General features: G+C 41.6%; 1 protein-coding gene across 3 annotated transcripts in view; it reads right to left on the reverse strand.

The window, feature by feature from the left end:
- Positions 1–14,712, reverse strand: part of LOC143334675 (voltage-dependent T-type calcium channel subunit alpha-1I-like) — a 142,928-nt gene that overhangs the window by 60,666 nt on the left and 67,550 nt on the right. For 2 of the 3 annotated variants that reach the window (XM_076753577.1, XM_076753575.1), the window contains exons 3-4: positions 9,090–9,201; positions 3,816–3,949 (exon numbers count right to left, since the gene is read on the reverse strand). In XM_076753577.1, coding sequence (XP_076609692.1) covers positions 3,816–3,949; positions 9,090–9,201 — 246 coding nt within the window. Of the gene's footprint in view, positions 1–3,815; positions 3,950–9,089; positions 9,236–9,517; positions 9,539–14,712 lie in introns of those variants that run through there. The other variant, XM_076753578.1, reaches the window with a different exon arrangement.

A 14,712-nucleotide genomic window follows, 5' to 3' on the forward strand; every position in this document is an offset into this window, starting at 1 on the left:
AAAGCTCATGAGCCTCACACTTGAAGGAATGCATCTTTACAATGATGTAGACGTATACAGCAGTTTTCTTCTCCCAGTGTAGTCGAAATGCCAAACAGCAGCTTGATGAAAATGTTACAGCATAGAGACGAGCGTAACAGTTGTTCTGGGGCCAGGCTTTTCCAGCTGGGAATAGTGGTGTTATTACAACCTGCCTCAAACATTATAGTATCTGTGAAAGCTCCAGTGATCTGATGTGGGCTGCTGAGAGACTAAACAGCAGGCTGAAATGTCAAAAGGGAGTTTTTGAAGCAATTAAAACATGCATATCATCCCCTTATTGAGCTCAGGGGCACAAAAACTGAGGTATTTTATGTCGCATGATAAGGTTAAAGGGTGAGTACTAAAGTATTAAATAGATGATACCCACGAAAGCTTAGATAGTCGCATGGATAAGCACATGCATTGTTTTGTTAGGATCAAATTACATCTGGAGGAAAGAGCAGCAAATAAAGTGAAAGCGAGAACAGAAGATAACAGATGTGCTTGTATGTGTGTGGGTCTTTAGACATGTGTGTCTTTGTAGGTGTGTGTGTGCGTGTGTGTGTGTGAGTGTGAGTGTGAGTGTGTGCTCTATAGAAGTGTCTCTTCCTGTACACATCAATCAGGCCGCTGTGTTTGGGAGGGTAATTAGTGGACTGCCGGAAGCGTTCTTTTTATGATTGTTCTCTATTTTTCACATTCCTTTTTTGCACATGATGCCTTCATCTCATTTATGCTTTTATGTGACTAATGTGTGTGTGCGTGTGTTTGTGTGTGCGTGCATGCATGCATGTTTATATCGATATGAAATGCAGAGCATCAAGGGAAACCCAGGGTAGACCTAGTAGGAACAGTACAGAGTTAACACGAGACAAGGAAAATGTCTGGGTCTTGAATCCAGACAAATCTGCAGTGACTTAACTGACAAGTTAACATGTCTTCATCAAAGTTACCATCGAAGTCTGTGTGAGTTTTTCCTGCATCATTTAGATAAAAAACAACATTCTTGCTTTTGACAGAGAAAAAAGAAACGGAGGAAAGTAATGAAAATCGTGAAGTGCAGCTGCAGCACCAAAGTGTCCTGTTTAATTATGCATTATAGCTAAGCTACTGAAGGCTGGAAGGACAGGTCCACAAAACACAATCAGATCATTGCTTCTTAGCAGACAAATGTGACAAGATGCACCAGGTGTGTGTCCACCAGGTTGAGTCAAATTACAGCTCCTTCATATGCTTAAATACAAACATACTTTCACCTGGTACATGTTTTCAACCCATCTAAGACATACATTAGAATAAATATGGAAGGCAAAACTGACATCTTGCATAAAGGGTCATGTTTCATCCCGGCATCAGGAATCTCAGTGGACACACACAAGAAGATGTGCTGCAGTATTTCTGTTATTGCTGCAGATACCAGGATGAAACACAAGTTGCAGTGCAGTGGATTAGGCCAAAATAAAATATGCAGTCTATAGGAGGAAAAGCATCAAGCCCCCTTTAGCGCCTGTGTGGATGTGTGGACCAAAGCCTGGTCTGTGTGGGGTCTGACCGGGGGACGACGAGGGAGAATGTTCATCCAAGCGTGTGAAAAAAGAAAGGGAGAGAGAAAGAGAGAGAGAGAGAGGGGAAGGAGGAGGGTGAGAGAACGAGGTGGTGCCCGCGGGTAACAGACATGGAGCTCATAGCAGACTGTCGGCTGTGATTTGGCCTAGCAAGTTTGGCACTGCCCTCTGCAATTAGCCTACGCGCTAATCTGATGGATGCTGCCAAGAGGACAACGAAGACCGAGGCGTTCGCACAAATGCATATACAGACACACACATACACAGATTAAATAAACTCAAAAGGCATGCACTGGCAGACTGTAATCTCTGTGTGTAATTCTGTGTCACAAACACACACACACGCCCACAGGCACACACACACACACAACTATGAGCATCCACCGGGGATGTTCAAATGAAGATGGATGCCCCTCCACCTACCCTGGTAAGTCTGTTGCTCTGCCTTTCTTTTCTATTATACCAGCTACTCTCTCAATCCATCTGTCTTTCTCTCTCTTTCAAACACACACACACACACACACACACACACACACACACAAACACACACACTTGCTTTATCCCCTGTGTCTGAGGCTCTCATTTCACTTCCTTCATAGCAGGTGTTTGAGCAGGTGTGTTTGCACATGTTTTGGGACACATGCATTCATCTTGCATGTGTGTATGTGTGTCCTGTGGTAACAGTGTGTGTGATGGCCACTTTGTAAGAACAAGCCAATCTTATGTAACAACTTGCGCAATATGATAATGGATTTGTATGGTCTTGTTTTTTGAATTCCCAGTTTCCATCTTTCATTCCTTCATTTTATTCCTTCTTCCTGTCGAATACGTGCTCTTCCAAAACACCGATGCAACATTTGTGCCATCTACTCCCTGGATTAAAGTATTCTGGTGTTTATCAGTATGGAAGGATTGTAAAAATGACTGCACGTTTTCATCTTCCTCCTAGAGAACACCCTATACTGTATGCCCAGGCTCCTCTTAGACTGTAGTGTCTGTGGCAGAGTACCAGAGATTGTCGCCTTACGCTTTTATTCTCAGAGGACACCCCACACATGCCCCGTCTGCTGCTACAATGTTGCTGTGCGATGAGTCTACCAGTAAAACGTCTGTATGGCTTTATGTGATGAAGAATATTCTTACTCAGTTTGCGTCTATAAAGTTAAAATTTTGACTATATCTTGGCATGAAGCCCATAAAGGCTTATAATATTAATTAGCAATAAAAACTGGACTTGTATGAACTTTGCAGACTTGTGAATTAGTGGATGAAGACTAGACATTTGTTCACATCTGGACTTTGGTTCCCTCGGTTTTAACCTTCTGGTCTGTTTAGTGTTGCCACCGACATATTACACACAGACCAGAGGTTGTAAACATGAAGTCACATGGACTGACAGGTTACTAATTTATGAGACAGTTTTGGTGACCTGTCACACCGCATCATCACTGCTACACAGAGTTGTGAATGTGAAAATGTTTGAAGTGACTGAAAATCACGCAGCACTTAACAGCAACTGGCAGCTTTATTAATCGTCTCTCTGATTTTAATAAAGAGCTTGGAAAACCCATGAACAAATAGTTACACTGTAAGAAACACTCAAGACTGGACTGACAGTCCGCTACAATCAGAGCAAGGAAACAAGTTCTGGAGCAAATTAAATGTCAGAGTACACTGCTTGTCATTTCCATACAGAATGACACATACAAGCGTTTTCTGATATGAACCTGCAATCGACAGAACATCATCGTTTGTCAGTGCCTACAAAAATCGTTTCGAGTCATTGATTCAAGATCAAGGCCTGTTCTGATCTTGAACTGTATGTTGTTACTTACTGTATAGTTATTCATGTTTTTCTATGATAATGTCACTCTACGGTCCATATGGCTGCTTCGTCACTTGAATGTAAACATCTTGTTATTTGCCATTTGTTGAAGTGACTGATGCTCTCATTTTTCAACAGAGGACAAACTCCCTGGAGCACAATATGAGGTGCTTGGTTGCCATGATTAGGAATTCAGTAAGATACATTTGTCTGATTTAGCTTTCAAATAAATGTGATGTGAGACACACAGTAAGATGCTGAGTTCTTTTACTCTCTATTATGTCTTGACTTCAAGAGCAAATGCTTGAAGGAAACCGTCAACACATCACTTTTCCCTAAACAACACGATATACAAGCTTTAATAGAAGGAGAATTCATGCTGATATTATGACATCGTTGCTTACCCCGCCATGACGATGAAGAAGTCCAGCCTGTTCCAGGTGTCTCCCAGGTAGCAACGACGGCCAAAGATCCCAAGAGCAACCATCTTTACCACCATCTCCAATGCAAAGAAGATGTAGATGAATGCATCGAAGGCCTACAAGAGGACAGAGGGGCAAGATGGAGGACAGTGAGGAAAAAGATGCATTTGATACATTTTGCTTCAAAGAAAAAGCCTGGGCGCTGTTTCAGGAAACAGAAAAAAAAAAAAAGATTTAGTTCGATGGCACCACATGAAATGAAAAGCTTAAAAATAAAACGGCACATGTACCCTGACGCACATGTGCACACTTCTCAAGCCTCAAGCAGTTTTTCTTTTATTTTGATCCCTATATATTCAAACACCTCAGAACAATCCATGACCTTCTTTTTTTCCACCTTTCAAAGGCAATCCATCTCAGTGAGTGTGGCAAGTTTTTCCATCAAAATGTCCCTTTAAACACCATAAATTATGAACAGCTCACAGTGCTCTTCGTGTGTGCTCTCTAGCAGTGGTGGCTGTGGCTTGAGGCCGGTTTACAGGTAACGTTGTGATTTGAATGGTGTAAAAGAGCTAAATGTGTTTATGTGTGCACTGAGATCATGTGTCTGGACTAATATAAGACCACACAATATGGTGCCCAATGTGCACCAGCCCACACTGCAACACTTGAACCACAAGAAGACAAAGAAGTGAACAGGAAACAGAAAGTGAGGAAGATCCAGGTCAATCCTCACGGAAGACAAAGACGAAGAGAAAGGAGACAGTGAGAGATAAATGGAGAGAGAGAGAGAGAGCGAGAGAGAGAGAGAGAGAGATGAGCTCATATCTCTGCCATGTCCTGCTTGCATTATTATGTTCAGATCACTAGCTAAACCTCCTATTGTATTTTCAGACAAAACTCTTTCCCAGTGCTTTGCCTTAGGCTGTATGACTGTGTTTGCGGCCTCGTTACATATTCCTACTACATACAACTCAAGCTGCCTGCTACCTCTTGACACAGAGAATTCCAAAGCCTGGAAATTCAAATACGCTTGCTAAACAGTCATTAGCTGTACAAGCCTGGCTCTAAAAGGTTGGGACGCTGTCTGAAACATAAATAATACAGAATGTCATTATTTGCTCTCTAAGGTTGGACAGGGGCAACAAAAGACCGGGAAAGTTTTAATGTTAACAGGCTCAGTCATTCACAAGCGAGGATGGAGGGAGGTTCACCACTGTGTGAACACATGATTGTATAAAGGATACAATCATATACGATCGGGAAACACAATTTCGCTACGTTATTCCAAGTGGGGTAACAATTTTTCTGCTATTGTTCCTTCTCAAAGTTCTACTGAAATGCATGCTTTGCTGACCAAATACAAAATAAAGGGTTTGGACCAAAACACAAGAGTGTTCACCTATTTAAATTGCTCTTCAAACATCTACAGATAAGCTAGCAGCTTAAGCTGGTTAGAGTCTCAGGGCAGCAACAATTATGAGACAAATTTAATCTTTAGCTGACAGGTTGAGGCAACCCAGTTTCTAATAAGTTTAAAGTAATTTGACAGCAAGCATGGATAAATATAAAGAAGCCTTTAAAATGCTGAAAACATACAGATTTTTAAAGACCACAAGAACTTTCCAGCTAAATGTTGCTGTAGGCTGCTAAAGTACAGTTAGTATGCCCCGAAAATAGAGTTTGTGCCCTCAACAAATCAAATTGCACAAACCAATAGACATGCTGCAATAGGGAAACAATTTTCCACAAAGTTATTGCCTTTTTAGAGTTTCAGGCAGAAGTTAAATGACAAACTAGAGCCTCAACAATAACCCGCAGCGCTGTAGAAAACACTGATATGTGGCGCATTTGGACAACCAAGAGTATTACTCTTCAAATGGAGGAGAGAGACTTTTTTTCACTCAGCATTGATGAACAATTGCAAGATGGTGTTTGTTGCTGTTGAATGAGATAAATGACGTGTGAAAGTTCGGGGATTTATTCATGTTGCAGCACTGGCTGTGCCAGGGGATGTTGTTTTGTCTGAGTCAGAAATAGCAAGAGTCAAGAGATGGGATGAACAGCTATCTAAATTTGTGCACTTGTGGGTGTGTGAACATGAGCATGCTTGTGGGTGGACAAGACTGTGAGTGTATAAATCTGTGCTTTTTTGCACTTGTGCAAGCATATTTCTGCGTGTATATAAAGCCATAATACATATGTGCCTTTTAATGCATCTGAAGCCAACATGTGTGTTCCTCTGCTCATTCACTGGCAGACATTCACACACACACACACACACAGACAGCATACAGAGCTGGCAGCACGCAATGGGAAAGATGAGAAGATCAGTCTCACATGCTGTTTAAATGATGTTTTGATAAATAATGCAGCCTGCACGCTTCACATGTAATCCGACATTGGCTGCACCAGTTGGATCCCTGTCGCGCTCCACTCTGAGTGAAAGGGGAATGAATTCATCATAGTTATTTGTCACTAGCGCCAGCTTCCTCTTCAGTCAGCCTATCAGGTTTTATCGTTCACATGATTGTAAAGAGGTTGAGGCTGTCTTGTGATGGGCCTTTTCATGATTTGAAATAGTAGCTGGTGTGGAAGCTACTTCATATGCTGTCATCGTGCTGCTTATTTGGCAGGAGGAGCCGACGTGGTAAGTAGGTCATCAGGATGGTGATGGTGGACCATTTAAAATAAAATATGCATGTGTGTCTTACTCTACTTGTGGAATGAGTAAATGACAAGAGTAATCAGTGTATAAATCCAAAGGCACAATGAGGACAAATGTTCGTTTCACACTCGCTGACTAACAGGACAGGAGCTGACACAGTCATTCTACAAAGTGTCTGAACATTTGAAGCTCCTTTAAAAAGGTTGAACAGGTGCTGCTTTAACGGTATAATGAGTCCATCCAAATTCATTTTGGGTAGAATAACAGCTCTGCATTTGTGCAAGATGACTATGCAAATACAGACATGACTTAAATTGGGCCAGAGTTGGCTGAGAGGACCTCCACCTCCTTACATTGACTACAATTTCCATCCTCAATGGCAGCTTCTGGCTGTGAACCTGTTAACTTTTTTGGCTTAAACTGGAAATACTCATTAAAATATCTGAACCAATATCACCATTTAACTTTTTATTTGCATTTCCTAGTGTCATTTATTCAGTTCAAATTAAAACCACATTGTGATTATGAGAGATGTCAGGTTTTGAGTCAGACCACCCAAATTACACTGCTAGTTGTGACTGGCCATGCAGCAGCAGTTTGCTTCTTCGTGCTGAGGCATTGGACAAACAAAGCTCACCAATTTACATGCAATATCTTGTTTTTTTTAATCAGTACAAAAAAACCAAGTGTTAAAATGACATATTGTGTTGTGGTTTTACGCGCTACGTGCAGCACTATTTTTTCAGCTGAAGGCAGTGACTTCCTGAAGCATTGTGGCCACCAGGCAACCACTAGGAATACTAGGAATGTGTCACCTTTGGATAAAGCCAGGCTAGCTAGCCCAGACCCTTGTCTTCATGCTAAGCTGCTTCCGGCTCCAGCTTCATATTTACCCTTCAGATATGAGAGGAGGATCTATCGCTCATCTAGCTTGTGGGAAGAAAGCGAAAGGGTGTGTTTTCCAAAATGTCGAACTATTCCTGATCAAGGTTTACCAACCCCCCACACATTATGCATTGTCTGTGGTTGTTGCTTTGTCTCTTAACTCCAGGAAGTGAGGTGGGGACACTACATTTCACAGCGGGGCCAGAGAAGCATGTGAGGGCCACTTTAACAATCTCAGCTCTGTCAGCAAAAACCTTCCTGTTACCATTAGCAACCACCAGAACAGGACCCCTCACACTTCCTGGGGAGACAATATGCTTGTTAGAGAGACAAAGGATGGAGGAAGGGAGGGAGAGCGAGAGTGCAGGATGGGGGAATTGGAGGAGTAAAGATGGTACTGGATGGAGAGGTAGGAGGAGGAAGAGAGTTGGTGAAGCTGTTGTAAAACTGCAATGAATGTTTATATGAAATCTCTGCACAATGAAGAGGAAATCCAGTGACATAAATAAACCTATTACAGTTTGGTCTGGGTGGCTTAATTTGATATGATAATCCACCCTAATGTGGTGTCGGCAAGCGAGATATGGCGGCACGATCGGTCAACAGAGCAGCAGCATGCGGGACAAAACAAAAGCAGACACCTCAATACAGGTGACTGTAGATAGATTTTCAGTCAATGCAGATCAAGACCAACCAAAAAATAAATAAACAGAAAAACACGCGAGGCAGAATTAGGTCATCCTTATCACACCTGATACTGAGCCTGCCAAATTTCCTTCAATGAAAAGCAATTACAATCCCAGAGGGACATTCTGAGTCTTCAGCCAGATGGCAAATTATAGTAGTGACACATAACCCACATCAGCCCTACACGGCATACAAACAGAAACAAAAGCAAAATATTAGCATGAGCAAATGCAATAAAATACTCTGTGTTTTAACATCATAAGAGTAAAGCTCAACCTGTTACTCTTTTAGTCATTAACGACCTGTTAGAGGATCAGTCATGTCCACAAGCGGTGATAAGGAAAGCACATGAAACCACTCATCTACAAAGATTTTACTTCATCTTGAGGGTGATGTGCACTGTTTCCTGTTATCTTGATAATTTGCAGAATAACTGCATTAAAATTCATCCCATGGGGACCAGCTGGGTGCATGTATGCAGTACAGCGCTACATTTCTGGGGACAACTGTGGCATAAGAACAATGAAATGGTACCAGTTTTCAAGTTTCTGAGCAGATCAAATCTCATCAGTACAGGCTAAAACTCAGACGTGAATAAACAATAAATTGCAGCAGAAGTAGAATCAAAACCTGTGGGTCAAACTTTGTCAGCTGTGGCATTTGTGGTCATCCACAACAGCAATTTCAACTGCTGGTACTCTTCTCCACAAGTGTATTCTCATCACGAAGTGACAAAATCACATGCCGCTCCACAAGACTATATTAAAACAAATGAAGTCCCAATTCCCTCTTCAGAGCGTGTGAGGAAACATAAACCTTCCAGGAGGGAAGTATTCTAGCTGCACTGCTTGTCTGCATCGCAGCTTGAGGAATAATGACAAGAAGAGTGGTGAGTTGCTCTGAGTTTATGTCAAATAATTGATTGTTTTGTTCCATCTCTTCATCAGTGCAATGACATACAGCTCTTACACACACGGGCAAACGCACACACACACACACACAGGGGTCTACCTTACCTGCAGTATCTGGCAGCGGTCCGAGGTGCAGTCGATGTTCTCACAGGGCTGGTACATGCCCAGTGTCACACAGTTGAGCAGGATCACCATGATGCTAATCCTCTCGAACCACGTATTAACAGGACTGGGGTTAAGGAGCATAGCAGCTGAGGAGAGATGTGCAGCAACACACACACATTGTATATGCTTCAAGCTGGGCTGTAGTGATAAAGGAAAGAGTGGGTCATGGACCTGTCAAAGCAATGCATGGACAGATGGACATATGTGTTTCAAGCACACTCTATATAATAGATAATATTCATTTATATATAGTACAAAATATAGTACTGTTCAGTTTTAGTCCCCTTAAAAGAGCTGTCAGTCATTTTATTCAAATTTTCAGTTTTAAGTTATCTTACGTTTTGCCTTAAATTATCTTACTTACTTACTTTTCCTTCTTTATCCTTTTCCTTAAAACTTCAATCAAGTTGAACCTCTTTACGTTGAACTTCCACGTCTCTGTCTTCATTCACACCTCTCTCCTCATCCCCTCATTCAAAAGTTATCTGCAAATATTACGAGCCTGGTTAAAATATCTAACAGAGCATGAAGGGGCACTTCAGCTTCAATAGTGTTTAATACAACATAGTGGGAACGTAGGTTATAAGCAAAGTAGTTTAGATTCAAGCCAACTTGTGATAATAGCGAGTTTCAAAGTGTCTTTATCCTCTAAAAGCTGATCCACCCCTCTGTGCCATGAAGGCTTCAGCCTGCTTCAGCATGTGGGGGGGCGTTTGTTTTAAGTCCCGCACAAAGCAAGTGGGTGGTGGGTTGTCTCCGTGTTAACAGGATACAGTAGCCCTGGCATGAGGATGATGTCCCAGCAGAGACCAAAGAAACTTCAAACGTGGGTAAACCAGCACAGCCATGGTTTCAAATAAAAGTGCGGATAAAGCTACACGCTCTGATGGTCTGAGAGGATCCAGTCAGTATTATTGTCATTTAGCTTTAGTTCATTTTAGACAACATAAGATTGACTGACATTTGCAAGTACGATGGCATTCGTTTCACATTATGCATTGTTTTATTCTTCACCGTTTCTCAGTTTTGTCTCACAGGGTCTTTTTCTACAATAATTCTGAATAATACATTTGGAGAAATACTGCTGCCACACATTCAAATAAAGAACGTCCACACCCCCACACACACCTATATATAATCTTTTTTGAAAATACAGTGTTGTACTGTCAAGACTACTTTCAACATTTTATGAATGTTTGACTTGGCGCCTTCTGTTCACCTAAGTATGAACAAACAGACAGATTCACATCACACATTTCAGTGTATGCAGAACTGACTCATTCACGGCATGTACGCAACGCATCACGCAAGCTACGAGGTCACAGAGCCGCCACACTGCCAGTGAGCAATTCATCAATGAAAATGAAGATGAGAAGTATGTTTCCAGCCAAGCTATTTTTGCTACATGACTAGTATGAGTCACGAAATCAAACCTGACAGAGTAAATACTACTGCCTGCCAAGGCACAGGACACCTTTTGTGATATTTATTTAAAATGGTGAATGACACAGCAGTATGGGCACAGATTTGTTTCGTTTTATGTCATAAACAATTTCGAAATAGTTACAAAACAAATAAAAGACATAATTTTGCTTAAAATATTGTTTTCCAAGCATATTTAACACTATGTTTGATTTACAAGCCGGCTTACACCTGCACCATATTTGCTAATGCACAGACTGCACTGTATGTGTGTATAAGATCATTTTTATGTCATTTTGATGTTTTGCAAATGTGAAAAAAATGAAAATGAAAATCCTAAATTTATATTATGAACTCTGTGTGTGTGTGTATGTGTGTGTGTGTGTCATGCGGTTCAAAAGTATTTTACAGCATTTCACTTCTTTCATATCTTAAGCTGACAGCTTATGTTCTTAGTTCTATACTCCATCCTCTTAAGTCTTCATTTTTTTTGTCTTGCTTTATGTATTCACACAATGAGCTTTAAGTCTTTTGTTCTATGAACTTTGCACTTGCAGAACTTATGCTCACTCGTAGTTTGATGTGGGAAATGTGTCTCTGTGTGGCATGCGATACAGCTGCATGCCGCCCAGCTTGAGCTGCAAACACGTTCGTGTGACCAATCCAAGGCATTAACCAATTTTACAAGCAACTGTGGCTGACATGATTTATATTAATGAATCCAACCCAACACAAACTCTACATTAATTCTTCCAAAAGCTGTACTCATGAAAGATTCATACCAACGTGAGTAAGGCAAAAGCCAACATACAGTACAAGGGTTGGTTGTGATTTCAGAGAAACCTGTTTGAACACCTCCGCCGCAAAAATTAGTGTCTAAATATTGCTCTTTGAGCATTTGTGATGAGAGGTGGCCTGGGCATAAAAAAGCATGACTTTATGATAAAACTAGTAGCAAAATTGCATGCTGTATCCCTGATCTGCATAAACACATCTGCTCAATCTATTCCCCTTGCGCCAAAGCAGTCCACATTATCTGTGATCTCCTGAATGAAAAAATGCATTTTGTCACTGATGATTAAGTGGAGTGCATGAACACATTTACAGAATATTTTATTTGTTTCCCTTTTCAAACAAAAATCGGACCAGATCCTGGCGAAAATGTGCAACTTTGTGCACATTGAAATAAAAACACTGCAGCAAGAGTTAGCTATCAGCTGTGTTTCATCTCATGTCAGCGGGTAACCTCTCACTGAACCTGCCCTGCACTGGGACACACTTCATTTTTAATTCAACGAAATATTGAAGAACAAAAGATAAAAGTTAAAAATGAAAAATAAAGTGATCTGAAGCTCAAGCATCTTCGAAAGAAATGTTAAGTGCACTTTTAAGAAAAGTTCTACCGTCGATGCTTTGTGCAGCACAAATACACATTTCTACACTGTTTCCTTTTGTCCAGGGATTAAGAGTGATCTTTGTTATTCATTTTCACAATATGTCTCTCTGCTGCATGCATGCACACACACACACACACACACACACACACACACACACACACACACACACACACACACACACACACAAATCTGTAAGTCTCTCCATCCTGCTAGCTCCTCTCCACTTTCTCTGCTATCTCTTTAGCACTTCTCTCTGGGGGTAACACAGTGAAATTGGAAGAAATAATATCAGAACAATGTGTGGAAAGAAATATTATCATGAAGTCTCTGTGTCTTTTCTTCCTAGCTTCCTCATCGAACCGCCAACCCCTTCTTCGAGGGCCTGACTCCCTTCGGGTTACAGCGTTCCTTCTTTTTCTTTCTGTAGCTCCCCTCCCTCGATATCATTTCAATTTTCCCAGCTGTCGCCTCTGCCCCCTTTCCCTTCCATCTCTCCCTTTTCTCAGCTTTTCATTCATTCCCAAGTGTGACAGAGCAAACGATGGACAATTTTGCCCTCCCAGCAAAAACAAACGCAAACACTTTGGGACACATTATACCTCGACAGGCAATGAAAAATCAATCAGCCGTGCGTGTGTATAAATGAACGTGTATGTGTGTGTGTGTAGCACTCCCATAGCTCAACTAAAGAACCTGCCCTGAGGTTCTGTGCTAGCAAAGCAAGAGCCAAGAACAGAAGCACAGTATGAACTTGCAGAGAAAGGAGGAGCAAGACAGACTGCCTGAGAAAAGAAATAAACACAGATATGCAAAAAGCATGGGAGAAGACTTGTTTGGGATTTATTGTTTGAGTGTTTACCACCACAAGACAGGAGACGAAGGACAGAGGCGATGCCGATGCACAGTGCCCATTTTGAACTTTCTTGCTCATCTCTTCATTGCTCAGAGGTTAAGAATACAAGCCTGCCAGAAAATATGCAACCTCCTCCACACTCATTCATTATATGCAAAACACCACCCCTCACACCCCTGTGGACTCCTCACCTTCAACCCATCAAAGCCAACAGTATCAGCAGCCTCTGCGCTGACATGTGACGTGACTCAGCGCTGGTTTGAGTTCAGTTTCTTTGTCATACTGACCCCGGACCTTTCCCTCTCCAGGGAAATGAAGCAGCAGGCGGCTGACTCACACCCAGCTGATTCCAGAGCGCTAGCTGATGGCTGGTCATGTCACTCCCTAATCATGTCGGGAGGGCACTAACTGAGTGTGACACCGTGGATGCTTTGCGGAGAAAGGGAGGGAGGCATGCTGTTATTGAGCTGCAGCATTTAATTTGATTGTTCTTTTAAAGCTATTACTTGTGGGATGTGGAATGTTCAAGAATCCTCCCAGAGACTGTCGACGTGTGACTGAGCGGGTTCAGCTTGCATTTGTCTGTTTCAGTCTTTCTGTCTCTTTAGCATCACGTCTTCTCCTCTCGCTCCTGTGTGTATAATCTTCTTAGGATGCGGACAGGGCCTCCTCTCTGTCTTTAACCTCCTCTCATCTTTTCCCTCTTCTTCTTCTCTATGTCTCTACCTATTTTTAAGCCTGTCCCTCTGTGTCAATACAGATTTCGTCATACACTTGCCCCCCTCTTTCATCCTTTTTTTTTTTTTTCTATTCGAGGCTTTCCAACTTTATCAAGCTTCCTGTCTCTCTTTTGGAGAAAACAATTCAGGATCCTAACTTTGTGTCGCTGTTTCTGTCTGCCTTAGTGATGCATTCGAGTAGAAAAAAGGTGGAGCAAAGAAGCCTGTGTTTGACCTTATGTTCCACACCTTTAGTAGGAAAACATCTTAAGAAAAACTAATTATTCTAATAATCAAAATGTTAAAATGGAGGGCTCTGGTGCATGTGTAAAACCAATTTATTACCTGAGTGCATTTCTTATTTATTGTGTCCCAATGGAAATTCTTCATTCCTTCCTTGCTGGCTGAAGCATCTAAACATTTTAGAGTCACAGTCTTAAAGTTGAGAATAACCATAAGACCAGCTATAGTCTGATATGTGACATGACTACAACTTGAAATTCTGCAAGGTCCCACGTGAACAAAACATGCTTTGCACAATATTAAGCATGCCAAAGGGTTTTCACTGCAACTGATATCAGCATTTGAATGGATACAGAGAAAGTCCATGTCCACAATATTCAGTATACCTATTCAGTTGCTACCACAGCTTGTCCTCCAGATCTCAGTCAGATTCAATCAGGATAGAGGCGTAGCAATGCATGTCCTCCCCAGCTCCACCCTCTTGTCCAAATACGGTCACTCCTGCTCGCAAAAAAACAAGATGGCAACAACCATCATGTCAAGCTCAAGGCTTCAAAACAGCACTTCACAAACCAATGGGTAGCGTCACGGTAGCTCCGTCCGCTGTTTATAATACAGTCTATGTCATAAAGAATGCTTCACTACGACCTAGCATGAAGAAGACCTTCAGAAGTTGGCTGCATAATAAGTTGGCTTCCTATCCCTGTAAATAATTTAAGACCCAAATTCTATTTCTGTATGATTCTTTTCATTGCTGTGAAATAGTAAAAATAATGGGTTTGTGTGTGTTTCAGTGTGGGCATTTATATAATCCATGGAAAATGTAGCAATGACTCTATTAAATGGATGCACCAAATCAACAGCTGCGTGTGTGTGTGTGTGTGTGTGTGTGTGTGCTTGTTAAGAACAGGATGACTCATGTCTGAATG

The sequence above is a fragment of the Chaetodon auriga genome, chromosome 16, assembly GCF_051107435.1.
Source record: "Chaetodon auriga isolate fChaAug3 chromosome 16, fChaAug3.hap1, whole genome shotgun sequence".
NCBI lineage: Eukaryota > Metazoa > Chordata > Actinopteri > Chaetodontiformes > Chaetodontidae > Chaetodon > Chaetodon auriga.